Raw genomic sequence first — 16,390 nt, 5'->3', positions numbered from 1 at the left:
GATAGCAGTCAGCTGAAATGGCCTGCAGTACTGCACTCTAACCACTGCGCCACCTCGGCTCATCTATTCCAGACTTCAAAATATTCCGATCCCCCTTTATTTTTAAGTTCAAGAGATAGCAAGTGATCTCCAAGCATGGGCATAGAACTAAAATGAAATTTTTGAGATTTGAACATTCTGATTTCCTCGTATTTGTTTATATTTAGAAAATTCTGCCCCCCACAAGTTGCTTATTATGCCAGGAGGAACCAAGTTGCAAATTGCCAGGCCTGACTCCTCTGACAATGGAAATTACTCCTGCGTTGCTTCAAACGCCGAAGGCAAAGCTCAGAAATTTTATGTCCTTTCTGTTGAAAGTATGTATGCATGTTTTTTTTATGTGTTTTTAAAAACTGAAAAAAATATGTGTGAAATAACTCCTGTGGTTCCAGAGCTCCTTACACAGCAGTATGTAATGTAACAACAAACATCTTCAGCATAGTGAATTCAACAGCTTCGTGTGCCATTATCCGTTCTTACTAAAAGTTTGTTATCTCCTAAATTAAGTTTCTCAAATCCTTGAGTTAATGTGTATGGAAGTAAGAACGATTGGAAATTTATTTATTTGTTTGTTTATTTATTTATTTATTTATTTATTTATTTATTTATTTATTTATTTATAGGGTTTGTATGCCGCCCACTCTCGAGAGACTCAGGGCGGCTTACAGATAAAAAGGAAGGGGGAACATACAAAAATTAAAAAACAACATTAAAATTCCACAACACTATAGCAGTTAGCAATAGCAGTTAGACTTATATACCGCTTCATAGGGCTTTCAGTCCTCTCTAAGCAGTTTACAGAGTCAGCATATCGCCCCCACAATCTGGGTACTCATTTTACCCACCTCGGAAGGATGGAAGGCTGAGTCAACCTTGAGCCGGTGAGATTAGAACCGCTGAACTACAGATAACAGTCAGCTGAAGTGGCCTGCAGTACTGCACCCTAACCACTGCGCCACCTCGGCTCCTAGACATTCATAGTTCAGGATGGGGCTGGAAAGATCAACAGCCCCAGGCCTGCCAGAACAGCCAGGTCTTGGTCGCTTTGCGGAAGGCCGGAAGGGTAGTAAGGGTCCGGATCTCCACGGGAAGATTGTTCCAGAGGGCCGGAGCAGCTACAGAGAAGGTCCTCCCTCGGGGAGTCGCCAGCTGACGTTGACCGGCAGATGGAATCCGGAGGAGGCCTAGTCTGTGCGATCTTATAGGTCTCTGGGAGGTAAATGGCAGGAGGCGGTCTCTCAGGTAGCCAGGTCCTATACCATGTAGGGCTTTAACGACTAACATCTTGAAGCGTGTCCGGAGACCAATGGGAAACCAGTGCAGCTCGCGGAGGATAGGTGTAACGTGGGTGTACCTAGGTACGCCCACTATCGCTCAAGATATAGAAGCTTCTTTTTCCAAGAAGCTTTTTCTTTCCAAGAAGGCTCCGTGTTTCAATACATTGTGTTTTTATTTTATTTTCCTCTCTGTCTTATGCAGTTATTACTGATAGATATATTTTTGCTCTAAAGTTCCACCAGATATTGCTGGTTCTGAAATGCCAACTGAAGTCAGTGGCATCCTTGGAGAAAACATACAGCTTTCCTGTGAGGCCAATGGAATCCCGACACCTGTCATTCAGTGGCTAAAAGATGGAAAACCAATCAGCCATGATGAGTCTCAGCGGATCAGGTTAGCAATAGCAATATCAGTTAGACTTATATACCGCTTCGTAGGGCTTTCAGCCCTCTCTAAGCGGTTTACAGAGTCAGCATATTGCCCCCAACAACAATCCGGGTCCTCATTTTACCTACCTCGGAAGGAGGGAAGGCTGAGTCAACCTTGAGCCGGTGAGATTAGAACCGCTGAACTGCAGATAACAGTCAGCTGAAGTGGCCTGCAGTACTGCACCCTAACCACTGCGCCACCTCGGCTCGGTTAAGTGTTGAACTCTCTCCTTGGGAAATGAGGCAGGGTCGAAACAAGAGAATGATCAGAAAAGGGAAATGACAATGGAGGTTCTCAGTCATCCAGGTCATGGTTGTCCCAGAGGTGCTTTTTCGAAAGGAAACTGGAATTACTTTGTTTTTCCTTGAAAACCTTTCACTTCTCCTTCAAGAAGCTTCTTCAGCTCTGACTAAGAAAAGGAAGTTAAAAGCAAAGGAGAAGAAAGGCGTGGAAAACCAAACCAGGAGGAAAGTGATAAGGACCAAGCTTGAGATTTGGGGGACAAGATTTGAGGCCTAGATCTATATAGGGTTATATAGATTGTGTTATGCATTTGATGCTAATGGAGTAAAATGAAATAATAAAATCTTAATATCTTCAAAAACAAAGCCAGGATGATGCCCATTTCAAATATTCTCTGCAACGAACAGAGGTCTTTATTCAGATCATTTGTCATGCTGACAGAACTAATAGGATGGGCATGTCCCAGGTCTCCTTCCTTAAATGGTGTCTTCTCAGCCCTTTCCAACAAGGCTGTAGAGAGCAATTCTTCCCTCAAGCTAAGAGGAAAGGGTTGATATCAGGCAGTGACGTGCGGTGAGGTTTATGGCTGGTGAGGCAGTCCTCTCCCTCGACACCCCACTGACTAAAGCACTTTCTTTCGCCTGCCTGAGCTCGCGGCAGCCTGCCTGAGCTCAGGCGGGCGAAAGAAAGTCACTTTCTTTCGCCCGCCTGTGCTCATGGCAGAGCTCAGGCGGGCTGCCGCGAGCTCAGGCGGGCGAAAGAAAGTGGGGTGTCGCGGGAGAGGAGAGAATGCCTGAGCATTGCATTTATTAAAGAAAAAAGAAAAAAAAGGAAATTTGAAGGAAAAGAGGGAGCGTGGGGGTGGGAGTGGGGGGCATCAGAAACGGAGAAAGAGAGGAGGAAGAGCGAGCGCGACGCTGAAGCTTTAAACAGAATGACAGAGTTGAGGCCTCTAAAAAAATGCGCCCTCTACTTTGAGGCAGGAGAACTGCGTGCCTCAACTACCTCAGGATTTTTTAGGCTTTTAACCCTCGCTTAACTCCGCTCGAGGTGCCTAAAAAGTCAGACTAGATGAGGCATGCAGTTCTCCTGCCTCATAGTAGAGGGTGCTTTTTAGAGGCTTTTTTAAACAAGCAGTCATTTGCAGTGTGGCTGCAGCTAGCTAGCCTAACCTCAGCACTCGCCTTTTCCCATTTACATTTTTTTCCCATTTCATGATTGACAGTGGTGAGGCTATGTGTTCCCTGCCTCCCCTGACTGCCTGTCACTGATATCAGGGGATGTTTGTTTATGTACCTGAGGGAAAGAACACTTTTGTTTTTATGGATTGTTGTGAGCTGGTCATATTTCAGGAGAGAGAGGGGGGAGAGGGAGGGAGAGAGGGCAGGAGAAAAGAAGGAAGGGGAGGAAGAAAGGAACGAACAAACAAAGGAAGGAACAAAGGAAAGATCTATAGGCATGTTTCCAAAAATTCAGTATCCTCTTTGATTTTCTTTCTTCCTTCAGCCTGACTCCAAATGGCAGCTTACTAACCATTTCTGGTGCCCTTACAAGTGACAGAGGGAAATATACTTGCGTTGCTACCAATCCTGCAGGGGAAGAAGACCGGATATTCAGTGTGAATATATATGGTGAGCTTTGGTTTTGTTTTGTTGTTCTTCATCTGAGAAAATATGTGTCAGGCTGCTGTCGCTAAATGCCAGGTCTGTTATTCATAAGGCTCCCCTCGTCCGGGACTTGATTGTAGACGAGGGGGCAGACCTGGCATGTATTACTGAGACATGGCTGGGCACGGAGGGAGGAGTCCCCCTCGTAGAGCTGTGCCCAGACGGGTTTCAGGTGCTTCATCAGCCGAGAGCCCAGGGAAGGGGTGGCGGTGTGGCTATTGTAGTCCGGGAGTCTTTAGTTCCTCGTAGGATCCCTGCTCCGGAGCTTGCCGGGTGTGAGTCCCTACTAGTGAAGTTGGACCTCAAGGGTCAAGCGGGTTTGCTGCTAACGTACCTGCCTCCCAACTGCGTTGCAGCGGCCCTCCCTGCGCTCCTCGAGTCAATAGCCGAGCTAGCAATTGAGTTCCCTAGATTAATGGTTCTGGGGGACTTCAATTTGCCTTCGCTCGGCGAACACTCTGACGGAGCGCAGGAGTTCATGGCCTCCATGACAGCCATGGGCCTGACCCAGGTAATTCGAGGCCCTACCCACTTGGCGGGACATACACTCGACCTCGTATTCCTCTCGGAGCAGTGGAGTTATGATCTTGGTCTGAGGGGAAATGAGACCATTCCCCTGTCGTGGTCAGACCACTACCTACTGAGGTTAGACTTCCGGAGGCCAAACCCCCACCGTGGGGAGGAGGAACCGACCAGGTGGTTCCGCCCCAGGCGACTGATGGACCCTGTTAGGTTCCAGACGGAGCTTGGGGTCATTCCAGACGCTCTCGCCCACAGTTCGGCGGAGACTATTGCTGCGGCCTGGCACTCGGCGGCATCGGAGTCTCTGGACCGAATTGCGCCACTACGGCCCCTCCGGGTCAGCGGCTCGCGGAGACCCCCTTGGTTCACCGAGGAGCTCCGCGAGATAAAGCGCCGGAGGAGACGCCTAGAGCACCAGTGGAGGTCCGACAGGTCCGTATCGAACCGAGCACTGTTGACAGCTTGCACCAAGGAGTATATTTGGGCATTGAGAACCGCCAAAAGATCACACATTGCCTCCTTGGTAGCGTCCGCCGAGTCTCGCCCAGCCGCCCTGTTTAGGATAACCCGCTCCCTCCTAAATAGGAGGGAGACGGGGAACCCCCTGCAGGGTAAGGCTGAGGAATATAGTCAGTTCTTGGCGGACAAAGTTGCTCGGTTTCGATCGGAACTGGACTCCACCCCCGCAGATCCAGCCGGGACACAGGGGAATAACTTGGTAGACCATCTCTGGGTTGAGTTTCAGGATGTTGCCTCTGGGGATGTGGACAAGGCTATGCGAGCTGTGAGTTCCTCCACCTGCATACTGGACCCGTGTCCCTCTTGGCTGACTACCAACAGCAGAGAGGTGACACGAGGCTGGATCCAGGCGGTTGTTACCGCCTCTCTTCGGGAGGGACACCTCCCCACCGCGCTTAAGGCGGCGGTGGTGAGGCCCCTCCTGAAGAAACCGTCTTTGGATCCAGCAGTTCTTAACAACTATCGTCCAGTCTCCAACCTCCCCTTTCTGGGGAAGGTTGTTGAGAAGGTGGTGGCCTTACAGCTTCAGCGTACCTTGGAGGAAGCTAACTATCTTGACCCCTTCCAGTCTGGCTTCAGGCCCGGTTACAGCACTGAAACCGCTTTGGTCGCATTGACCGATGATCTCTGGAGAGCCAGAGATGGAGGCCACGCGTCCATCCTGGTTCTCCTCGACCTCTCAGCGGCTTTCGATACCATCGACCATGGTATCCTTCTGCGACGACTGCGGGAGGTGGGGGTGGGCGGCACTGTTCTACAGTGGTTCTCCTCCTACCTCTCGGACAGGTCGCAGTCGGTGTTGGTGGGGAGGGAGAGATCGTCCCCGAGGCCCCTAACCTATGGGGTGCCGCAGGGCTCGGTTCTGTCCCCCCTACTATTCAACATATACATGAAACCGCTGGGCGAGATTATTCGGAGGCACGGGATTAAGTACCATCAATATGCGGACGATACGCAGTTGTATCTGTCCGCCCCGTGCCAACTCAATGAAGCGGTGGACGTGATGAACCGGGGCCTTGAGGCTGTTAAAGACTGGATGAGAGCTAACAAACTGGTACTCAACCCGGAAAAGACCGAGTGGCTGTTGTGTTTTCCTCCCAAAAATTTGGCTAATGTTCCAACAATCAGGCTGGGGGGGCAAAATTTACACCCCTCAGACAGGGTCCGCAACTTGGGAGTCCTCCTGGATTCACAGCTGAGTTTTGAGCATCACTTGTCGGCTGTGACCAGGGGGGCATTTGCCCAGGTTCGCCTGGTACGCCAGTTGCGGCCCTACCTGAACCGGGAGGCTCTCACAACAGTCACTCGAGCCCTTGTGACCTCTAGGCTGGAATACTGCAATGTGCTCTACATGGGGCTGCCCTTGAAGAGCATCCGACGACTTCAGCTAGTTCAGAACGCGGCCGCGCGAGTGATTATGGGCGCACCACGGTTCGCCCATATAACACCAATCCTCCGTGAGCTGCGCTGGCTACCTGTTGATCGTCGGGTGCACTTCAAGGTCCTACTTACCACCTATAAAGCGCTCCATGGTAGTGGATCTGACTATTTGAGAGACCGCCTCCTGCCAATTAGCTCCCTGCGTCCCATCAGATCGCACAGAGTAGGCCTCCTCCGAATTCCATCCGCCAGTCAGTGCCGACTGGCGACTACGCGGAGGAGAGCCTTCTCAGTTGCAGCTCCGACATTATGGAACACCCTCCCCGTGGAGATCCGTACCCTCACCACAGTCCAGGCCTTCCGCACAGCCCTGAAGACCTGGCTATCCCGTCAGGCCTGGGGATAGGATTACTCTCACCCCGCCCGAATGTTGAATGAATGTTGTGTTTTTATGGATAATTTTCTTTTATTCACGATTTTTTTTTCCTTTAAGTCTTGTCTTGCACCCCCTTCCCCTCACTATTGTAAGCCGCCCTGAGTCCCTCCAGGGAAAAGGGCGGCATATAAATTCTTAATAAAATCTAAAAATCTAAAATCTTTCTCATTAGACCTTTCTTAATTTTAAGGGACAAAAAGATAGCAATAACACTTAGACTTATACATCCACTTCATAGTGCTTTACAGCCCTCTCTAAGCAGTTTACATATTCACCATGTTAGCCCCAATAATCTGGGCCCTCATTTTACTGACCTCAGAATGATGGAAGGCAGAGTCAACCTTGAGCTGGTCCGAATCGAATTCCTGGTAGTCGGCAGAATTAGCCTGCAATACTGCATTCTAACCACTGCGCCACCACAGCTCAGGCTAAGATGATAGGTTTTTATATGAATTTAATCATTACTAAATTAAGATTTCCCTCTTTAATGTTATATAGCTCAAAAATTTTTAATTACCTTTGAGTTACATTGGAAAATGACTCACTGAGAAATCTGTTTTAAAAAAGAGAAGCAGAAAAGAGTATGGCTCTACGACGACACAACACAATTCATAAATATGAAGAGACAGTTGTTATCATTTGTGTCTTTTTGATGGATCACACTGGAAATGCTTTCTGGCTATGGACACGATTTATAAAGAATTTCCACATGATCTATTAAGGGGAATAGAAGGTTGCTGATCATGACATCTTAACGTGATTTAGTTGGAATACTACGGGGAATCTGTCTTGGATAGGAAAAAGATTAATGCTGCCACCTTGGGGTTCAGCTAAATTGAACTACTTCACTGGGAATAATTCCAAGTCTCCATTATTTAATACACCAACAATTTCTTTCCTCCTTGAGGCCCTTTTCTAAATTCTACAAATAGAATAATTAGATTGCTACTTGAAATGGGCCTGAGACCCTCATAGATAATGTACTTGACTCAGTTCAGATAAGCAGTGAGGAGTTTTCAACCATATTTCGCGTATTTCATGATTTTTAAACTTTTTCCAGATTTTTTTTTGTGATTTTCCTGATTGCTATGTTTTATAATAGCTCTTATTCTGAATAGAGATAGTAGATCAGAGGTTGGCACTCCCGTTGAGCTAATGCACACTGGCCATGTTGACTGAGGTTATTGGTAGTCAAAACTGAAAATAAGTTATAGGGCGATAGGTTTTCCACTTTGATTTTGAGACTCATTTTAAAATAAATGCTAACCAACGAGGTTAGCCAAAATGTTTCCTGGGTTATCCCCACTGTGTTGGAAATGTGGAAGGAGGGATGGCACATTCTACCATATTTGGTGGTCCTGTATTGAGGCCACGAAATACTGGAGAAGGATTCAAAACTGGCTAAGAAAGGTTACCGGGGCAAGCATGGAATGGAAACCCAAGACTTTTTTTACTAAGCATAAAACCAGAAAACATGAGTAAATCTATATGGCATTTGAGCCTACATATAATTGTGGCCGCAAGAATAACCTATGCGCAGTTTCGGAAATCTACTACCATACCATCGGAAGATGCCATAATTAAAAAGATTTGTGAGTGTGCAGAAATGGACAGAATGACGGGTTGGCTGAGGGACAAAGGAGAAACGGAACATTATCTTAGCTGGAACCTATGGTATATGTGGGTGACAAGGAGAACAGCAGGGACTTAAAATGGGGAAAATTAAATAGCAGTTGTTAATAATGGGAACTAAAAGTGAACATGGGTATTGTAATAGATCCCTGAATTTTGCAACAAGAAGATGCTGGTTAGAGACTAAACAATGAGGAAGAAAAAAAATGTTGGGCTGTGAATGACTGTCACCAGGGGGAGGGGAGGGTTTGTATGTTTAAAGTTGTATTTGTATGTCTTATTTTTAAAAAAATTTATAACCAATAAAGATTATTAAAAATAAATAAATAAGTAAATAAATGCTGATATGTGTAACTTGTTTTTTTTTCCTTATTTGGTTATGAATTTTAGTGCCACCCACTATCAATAAAAATAAAGAGAAGGCCCTAACTGTGGTATTGGACACATCAATAAACATTGAATGTCAAGCTATGGGCATTCCACCTGCCCAGATAAATTGGCTGAAGAATGGTCTTCCCCTCGCTACATCATCGCACATCAGGTTACTTTCAGCTGGACAAGTACTCAGGTAAGGCCTCATTAATTTAGGTTATACCAAACGAAAACGTCTCATTGCAAATTATGATGGTTTCATATTTCAAGAAGTAGATTCCCATCCCCTATACCTTTTAGCGGGTGTGCACCAGTGGTGGGATTCAGCCAGTTCACACCTATTCAGGAGAACCGGTTGGTAACTTTCTAAGCAGTTCGGAGAACCGGTTGTTGGAAGAAATCTTTTGTTTTTCCCCCACTTTACAGGGCTGATCCTGTAAGGAAGGCAGGAAGGAAACATTCTGGTGTTGTTTCTAACTTAATCTTTATTGCCCTGCTTACAGAAACTGCCTCTCCAGTTAACCCTTATTACCATTGTAACAACTAAGGCGAAGTGCCCATCGGCCTGAGTGACATTGACTTGGCCACACCCACATGATCACATGACCACCGACTGGTCATTAGGGGCAGAGAACTGGTTGGTAAATTATTTGAATCCCACCACTGGTGTGCACAATTGAAAAATCTGGAAGATACTGTGAACATGTTGGTAAAATATTCATCTGGAAGCTTGCTCATTTACCAACTCGCACTATGCTGTATCAATTTATCAGAAAGCTAGTCACCATGGTCTCAAGGGCCCTCACCTCACTATCTGTTGTTATCTTTGCCCTCTTACTTGAGAGACCGCCTGCTGCCAATTACCTCCCATAGACCCGTTAGATCGCACAGGGTCGGCCTCCTCCGGGTTCCGTCTACCAGCCAATGCCATCTGGCTACCACCCGGGGGAGGGCCTTCTCTGTAGCAGCTCCGGCCCTCTGGAATGAACTGCCTGCGGAGATTCGGACCCTCACCCCTCTCCAGGCCTTCCGGAAAGCCATCAAAACCTGGCTGTGCCGGCAGGCCTGGGGTCGATGAGTTCCCCTCCCCTCTCGACTTGTATGGCTGTATGACTCTTGTGTATTTTAATTACGTGTATTGTGCTTGTATCCCCTTTTCCCCTTTGAGTTGTTCGCCGCCCTGAGTCCCTCCCGGAGAAGGGCAGCATACAAATAAACTAAATCTTAAATCTTAAATCTTAAATCTTAAATCTTAAATCTTAAATCTTAAATCTTAAATCTTAAATCTTAAATCTTAAATCTTAAATCTTAAATCTTAAATCTTAAATCTTAAATCTTAAATCTTAAATCTTAAATCTTAAATCTTAAATCTTAAATCTTAAATCTTAAATCTTAAATCTTAAATCTTAAATCTTAAATCTTAAATCTTAAATCTTAAATCTTAAATCTTAAATCTTAAATCTTAAATCTTAAATCTTAAATCTTAAATCTTAAATCTTAAATCTTAAATCTTAAATCTCAAATCTCAAATCTCAAATCTCAAATCTCAAATCTTAAATCTTAAATCTCTTTCTGAATGGGCAGAGAAGAATCCCTTCCAAACAAAGTATAGTATTGTACAGAGGTTCACTTGGGAAATAAAGATTATCTTTCAGCTGCTACTTTGGTTTGTAGCATTGTAGCATATGAGCTTTGAGTTTCACTGAATTGAAAAAGCATTTTACAATGTAGAAAATCAGATGAGAATAGAGTCTGGAGGATGTCAAGCAAAGTATCTGCAGCAGGGGTGGTATTCAGCCAGTTGTCTCCAGTTCAGGTGAACTGGTAGCGGGAGGCTCCGCAGGAGGCTCCGCCCACCCATCCCGATGTAATGCGCATGCTCACATTTGTGAACCGGTAGGGAAGATAAGTAAATCCCACCACTGATCCACAGGTATGTTGCCTCCCTAAGCCACATATTGAGACTTACAAGACTCCTGGATACCGGCATTAATTATTAAGAATTATTATAACATCATTGCAGTTTTAATATTTTGGAGGACAAATGCCATTATTTCCAACAATGAGGGCTTGTTCTCTGAATTCTTATGAAGGGAGCAAATGGTATTTGCTTTTATTTGCCTCCAGTCTCTATCTTTAGTCTGTCTCCTTTTTCTTATGAGTGCTAAAATAAGTTGCAGAATTCACTTGAAAATAAATCAATAAAAATTATATTAATTTATTTATCTTGCATCTTGCACATCCTATAACGATAGAGTAGAAATAAAGAAGAGCTACTGGTCACAGCTGGGCTTTTTTGTACCTATGACAAATGACCCAATTGTCATTTATTTCAAAAAATAATTGCACATTTCTCAGATCAGGGGCAAAATCTGGAAGTAACAATTAACTGGCTCTCCAATAGGCATCACTAAGTCATCTGATTTTCCTTTAGACTTAATTTTAACTTAGTGTATAATATATGCTATCCTCTTCTTAACAGCAAAGACCCAACAGATCACTCTGTATTCCCATCTGACAAACCTAACATTATCTGTAGATTATATCTTTTGAAAAACACGCAAAAAGGTTTTTCTTTAGGAAAAAAAAGGGATCCCAAGAATATCTGTGCTTCTCTGTAAAGATATATAAATTTTATTGTTGAAAGTATCAATTCAATTACACAGTAAGAGGAGAAAATCCAATTTACATTGAGTTTTTGAAAGGTTCCTGAAATCTCAGAGAAACACCCTTCTTTACTAAAACCTAGCTGAGTTCATTGACGTGATTCAATAAAATTAGCTGATCCAAAGATTCAATTACATGTGGAAGGTCATCAGCACGAATAGGAGCATCTAAACGATTTCAAAGGATTCAGCTTAATCTGAGAAATCAGTTCAACTTTCAGAATGTCACTTGATCCAACTTCAACTCTGAATTCAAGATTTGTACATGCCCGTTTTCATAAATGCCTCAGAACATTTCTATATCTGGCGAACCTTGGCAGATCTAAGAAGTTAAGCATGGTTGTTCCTGGTTAGCGATGAGGGAGTGCTTGGGGATTTTATATCTGTTGACTTAGTTAGGAAATCACAAAGCATCCGAGAAGAAGGCTATTAAAAATTATATCCATAACAGCGTCAATAAAATGTCAATAGTCACCAAGAACTGAGCTTCATTGGAGAGCATTCTGCTCTTTCATTTTATAAATTGCTATGATTTTGCAAAAGCAGAAGAAGGAATTTTTAAATTTCAAATGGTTTGTGGTTGTTTTCCTTCCAGAATTGTTAAAGCACAGGTATCTGATGCTGGCATGTACACATGTGTTGCCTCCAACAGAGCTGGTATTGACAATAAACATTACAATCTTCAAGTTTATGGTAAGCCTTTTTAAAGCAATATAGAGTGAAGTCCTTGTGTATTCATAAATACAAGTGGTCCTTGTTTGCTGACCATATATGACTGTTCAAAATCACAATTGTGCTAAAAAAGGAGAGTTACAGTATGAATGGATCTCAACCTCGTGACCATTGCAGCATTCCTACAGTCTTGTGATTGTAGACCACTACAATCACAATCTATGATTGTGGACCACTACACCACTACATTAGACTTTATATGGGGCTTCCCTTGAAGAGCACCTGGAAACTGCAGCTGGTTTAAAATGCAAAGGGGTGGGGAATTATGTGTGCCCCTACCGCCTACTGCCACACTCCTCCCAACAGCCGGTAAGATCCCACAGGGTGGGCCTCCTTCAGATGCCGTCAGCCAGACAATGTCGGCTGGCGGCTCCCCGGAGGAGAGCCTTCTCTGTGGCTGCCCCGACCCTTTGGAACGCACTACCCCCAGAAATCCGGACCTCACCCACTCTCATGGCCTTCAGAAAAGCTGTCAAGACCTGGCTATTCCAGCAGGTGCTGTTGACCGCATTGTTGAGGTCCAGCCCCGACTGAAATGAATATATCTGTGTTGTTTTTAACTTCCCTATTTTATTTTTTATTTTATTTTATTTTATTTTATTTCCCCTCTCTGTAAGCCGCCCGGAGTCCTCCGGGATTGGGCGGCCTATAAATAAAATTAAACTTCAAACTTGATCAGAGCTTATTGCCTCTTTGGTCTACTAGTTGAATTGGTCATCAATGTGCTTCCAGATTTAATTCAAGGTGCTATAAAGCCCTTCGCGGCATGGGGCTGGATTCTCTGAAGGACTGCTTCTCCTTGATTGTGTTCCATCAGACCTGGCAGGAGAGACCTCCTTTGGGTACAAAAAATTAAATAGTGGCAGGGTCCAGGAGAAAGCCTATTTTGCTTTCATTGGACATGAGTTTAAGAAGTACAGCAGAAGTATAGCAGAGCCCATGGAATGTTTCTGTTTAACTGTTTATTAAATTTATAGGCCGCCCAATCCCGGAGGAGCAACAGAAATTAAAAGAAATTAAAAACAGATAAAACACCACAAATTTAAAAAGACACAACATGCACCCAATCTAAGCGGGGCTGGACCTCAATCCATAGGTCAACAGCCCCAGGCCTGCTGGAATAGCCAGGTCTTAATAGCTTTTCGGAAGGCCATGAGAGTGGGTAGGGCCCGGATCTCTGGGGGGAGGTCATTCCATAGGGCCGGAGCGGCAACAGAGAAGGCCTTACACCGAGGCCCTACTTCTACGGATGGTTACGGTGTTTGTTTTTATCTCAGCTGACAATTTTATTGTGAAGTTGTTATTACATTGTGTTTTTAACCATTGTTAACCACTTAAGAGTTATAATGTTGAAATATATTGATACGTTTTCTGATATGAAATCAGTTGTTTCATAAACTAAAAATAATTTTATATCCTCCATGGATTTGCTTCCTTCCAGTACCCCCAAGCATAGAAAATGGCGGAGAAACAGAAGTAACTGTACTAAAAGGGAATCCCATGTCTTTGGTGTGTTTGGCTAATGGAATACCAACACCAACTATATCATGGCTGAAAGATGGTCAGACTTTTAGCGTTAACCTTCGTGCGACTTTTGAAAACCGAAAAGGGGGTCTTCACATTTCAAACTCAGAGAGTAATGATTCAGGTAGATATACCTGTATAGCATCTAATGAAGCTGGGGAAGACAGCCAACATTTTACTCTGAAAGTGCTAGGTAAGGATTATCTATTTACAACTAATTAGTGGCCTGATCAACCAGAAACTATCGTAATGTTTTACTAAACCAAGAATAGGAACTGTGTGACATTAGTTATTTGGGCCTAGTAAACTTTAACTTTAATAAATGTTTAGAATGGCTATCATATACTTAAATTGGTATCTTTTTATTGATTGCTTAAAATGGCTTCAGCTGGATACAAAAGGGCCATTTGTGTATTGAAGGGGTAATATTATGGGAATTTTCTGTTTTCCCCGCAAAACACTCTTGAAAATTGTCAGTTTTTTTTTGTTTTGAGGATGATATTAAGGATATCTTTTTTCAGAACCTCCTCATATTAATAAATCAGATAACCCAGAAGAAATTTCTACAGTGATTAACAATCCTCTTGAGCTCCTCTGTATCTCTGATGGGATTCCAATCCCCAAACTAACATGGATGAAGGATGGACGCCCATTGCCTCAAACAGACACTGTTCGGGTCCTAAGGGGAGGGCAGATCTTCAGAATATCTAGTGCTCAGGTACTGAAAGTTAGCTATTTAATTCTTTTACAGCCATCTCAACTGTTTTAACTTAGTTCAGTTTCATTTCTAACTGAGATGTTGGTTGTCTTTTAGGTAGAAGATACTGGAAGATATACATGCTTGGCTTCCAGCCCTGCAGGAGATGATGACAAAGAATATTTAGTGAGAGTACATGGTAATATTAATTTGGATAAATATGAAGAATTGCCGAATTTCCCTACACAGGCTTTCTAACCCAAGGAAGTTCCATATGCGTGAACTTGAATGCCCAGAATTTCCTAGTCAGCATGATCATTGCTGAAAATTGTATAGATCTGTGCCCAAGTTGAAGAAAGTTGTTCTAGCACATATATTTAATCGTGCTGTCTTTGTCTATCTGTTTCATATATAGCAGACTGTGAAATAGGCATAGAAAATTAAATGTTTAAGTTCAGTTTCACATAAGTTTTTATGCTTGGCTTTCTCTCCAGTTAGGTTCATCAAATCAGGTTCATTCTCATTCTCAATTCTTACCATCTCAACATGTCTTTGATAACAAACTAGTCATTTTTTCAAAGGCATTCCAACAATCTCTTTGACCCTACTTATCCATCTTATTCACTGTCTTCCATTTCTTCCTCTTTCCTCTATTCACATTGCACAAGCAAAATATATACGTATGAGTTCCTGCTTTCTGATTATTATCTCAAGGCAGCAATCAGTCTTTATTTGATGTGGGATTGATTGATTGGTTGGTTACTCTTACAGTCCAAAGAATTCCCTATAACCAAATCAAAATCCATAATCCAAAGGTTTTTTTGTTTCATTTTTGTTTTTTTCTTAATGATGAGCTTTCACAACTATAAATTTCACAATGCTTTGTATTGCAGTCCTCATTGTCATTGCAATATTCTTATTCTTAAGTCACTACTTTCTCCCTATGATTAATCTCTCTGTTTCTCTAGCATGCTGCCCACCTCTATCTATTCTTGGGCTCAAGAAAATACAACTATTTACCACTTTCACTTCTACAGCATCAACTGTAAGTTCACTCACTGTGTAGGGTGACATTACTTTTTCTGCTTAATATCTAATGTTAGAGTCTTGGATTATTTATTTACAGCCCCATAGAATGTAAACTACAGCACACCATTAATACAGGCATATATAAAAGTACATCCATGTATAAAATCAGGAACCCTATAAAATTAACATTCATTGAAGGGACCAGTGGTGGGATTCAGCCAGTTCGCACCTATTCGGGAGAACCAGTTGGTAACTTTCTAAGAGGTTCAGAGAACCGGTTGTTGGAAGAAATCTCCTTTTGTTTTTTTCCGCTTTACAGGGCTAATCCTATATGGAAGGCAGGAAGGAAACATTCTGGTGTTGTTTCTAGCTTAATCTTTATTGCCCTGCTTACAGAAACTGCCTCTCCGGTTAACCCTTATTACATTGTAACAGCTAAGGCGAAGCGCCCATCGACCTGAGTGATGTTGAGTTGGCCACCCCCACATGGTCACATGACCACTAAGCCCCGCCTACCCACCTGGTCATTAGGACAGAGAACCGGTTGATAAATTATTTGAATCCCATCACTGGAAGGGACCAAACAGTTTCTACAAGTTAAAGCTCTTAAAATGTTGATACTGTCTTTGAAATTCCTGAATATTGTCACTTAATAATGACATCTCATTTTTCTTATCATGAATGGCGTATATCAGACGGAGTGTATGAGTTCTGATCTCCAGTATGAGTACAGTGGGCACTTTCAAATGATGTGTGAAACAAATTCAACCTCTATATTTAATCAAATACACATTGCATTTTCATATGGGAGATATCTGATTGATCAGATATCATCCTAGCAGGGAGAATATCTATGCGTGCAAGCAGGGAGAGATCTATACATGTTAGAGAGAAGAGCCTTCTATGTGGAACATACAAAATTGTAATTGGGTATCCAGGAGGACACAACAACTTTTGTATGACGGAGATGAAAGTTCGGGTTTTCCTGAATATCTACAGTAAGTCCCACACCTTCAGCTTAGGTTCTGCCATGATTTTTTCCCCCTAGGCTTAAAAAAAGTAGGACTGGTATTGATGGTACACGTGGTCTCAGATCTTGGCCTGTTCAGCAGCTTCCAATGGATTGAAACCCGGAGGACCATTTCTCCAGGGGCACTTCTAGCACATGCACTGCCGCTTCTGTTCATATTAGAAAGCTGCTGGGCCTTTGCAAGGTTTTGCAGAA

General features: G+C 43.4%; 1 protein-coding gene across 1 annotated transcript in view; it reads left to right on the top strand.

Annotated features, from left to right (window-relative positions):
• HMCN1 (hemicentin 1) overlaps positions 1-16,390 on the top strand; it is a 264,205-nt gene that overhangs the window by 182,873 nt on the left and 64,942 nt on the right. Inside the window, 8 exon segments of the mRNA XM_032226793.1 lie at positions 207-356; positions 1,551-1,710; positions 3,496-3,620; positions 8,536-8,713; positions 11,779-11,876; positions 13,357-13,632; positions 13,961-14,157; positions 14,254-14,335. Of these exon segments, the coding sequence (XP_032082684.1) occupies positions 207-356; positions 1,551-1,710; positions 3,496-3,620; positions 8,536-8,713; positions 11,779-11,876; positions 13,357-13,632; positions 13,961-14,157; positions 14,254-14,335 (1,266 nt within the window).

The sequence above is a fragment of the Thamnophis elegans genome, chromosome 11 (genome assembly GCF_009769535.1).
Source record: "Thamnophis elegans isolate rThaEle1 chromosome 11, rThaEle1.pri, whole genome shotgun sequence".
NCBI classification, from domain to species: domain Eukaryota; kingdom Metazoa; phylum Chordata; class Lepidosauria; order Squamata; family Colubridae; genus Thamnophis; species Thamnophis elegans.
This window is presented reverse-complemented; position numbering and strand designations above follow the sequence as displayed.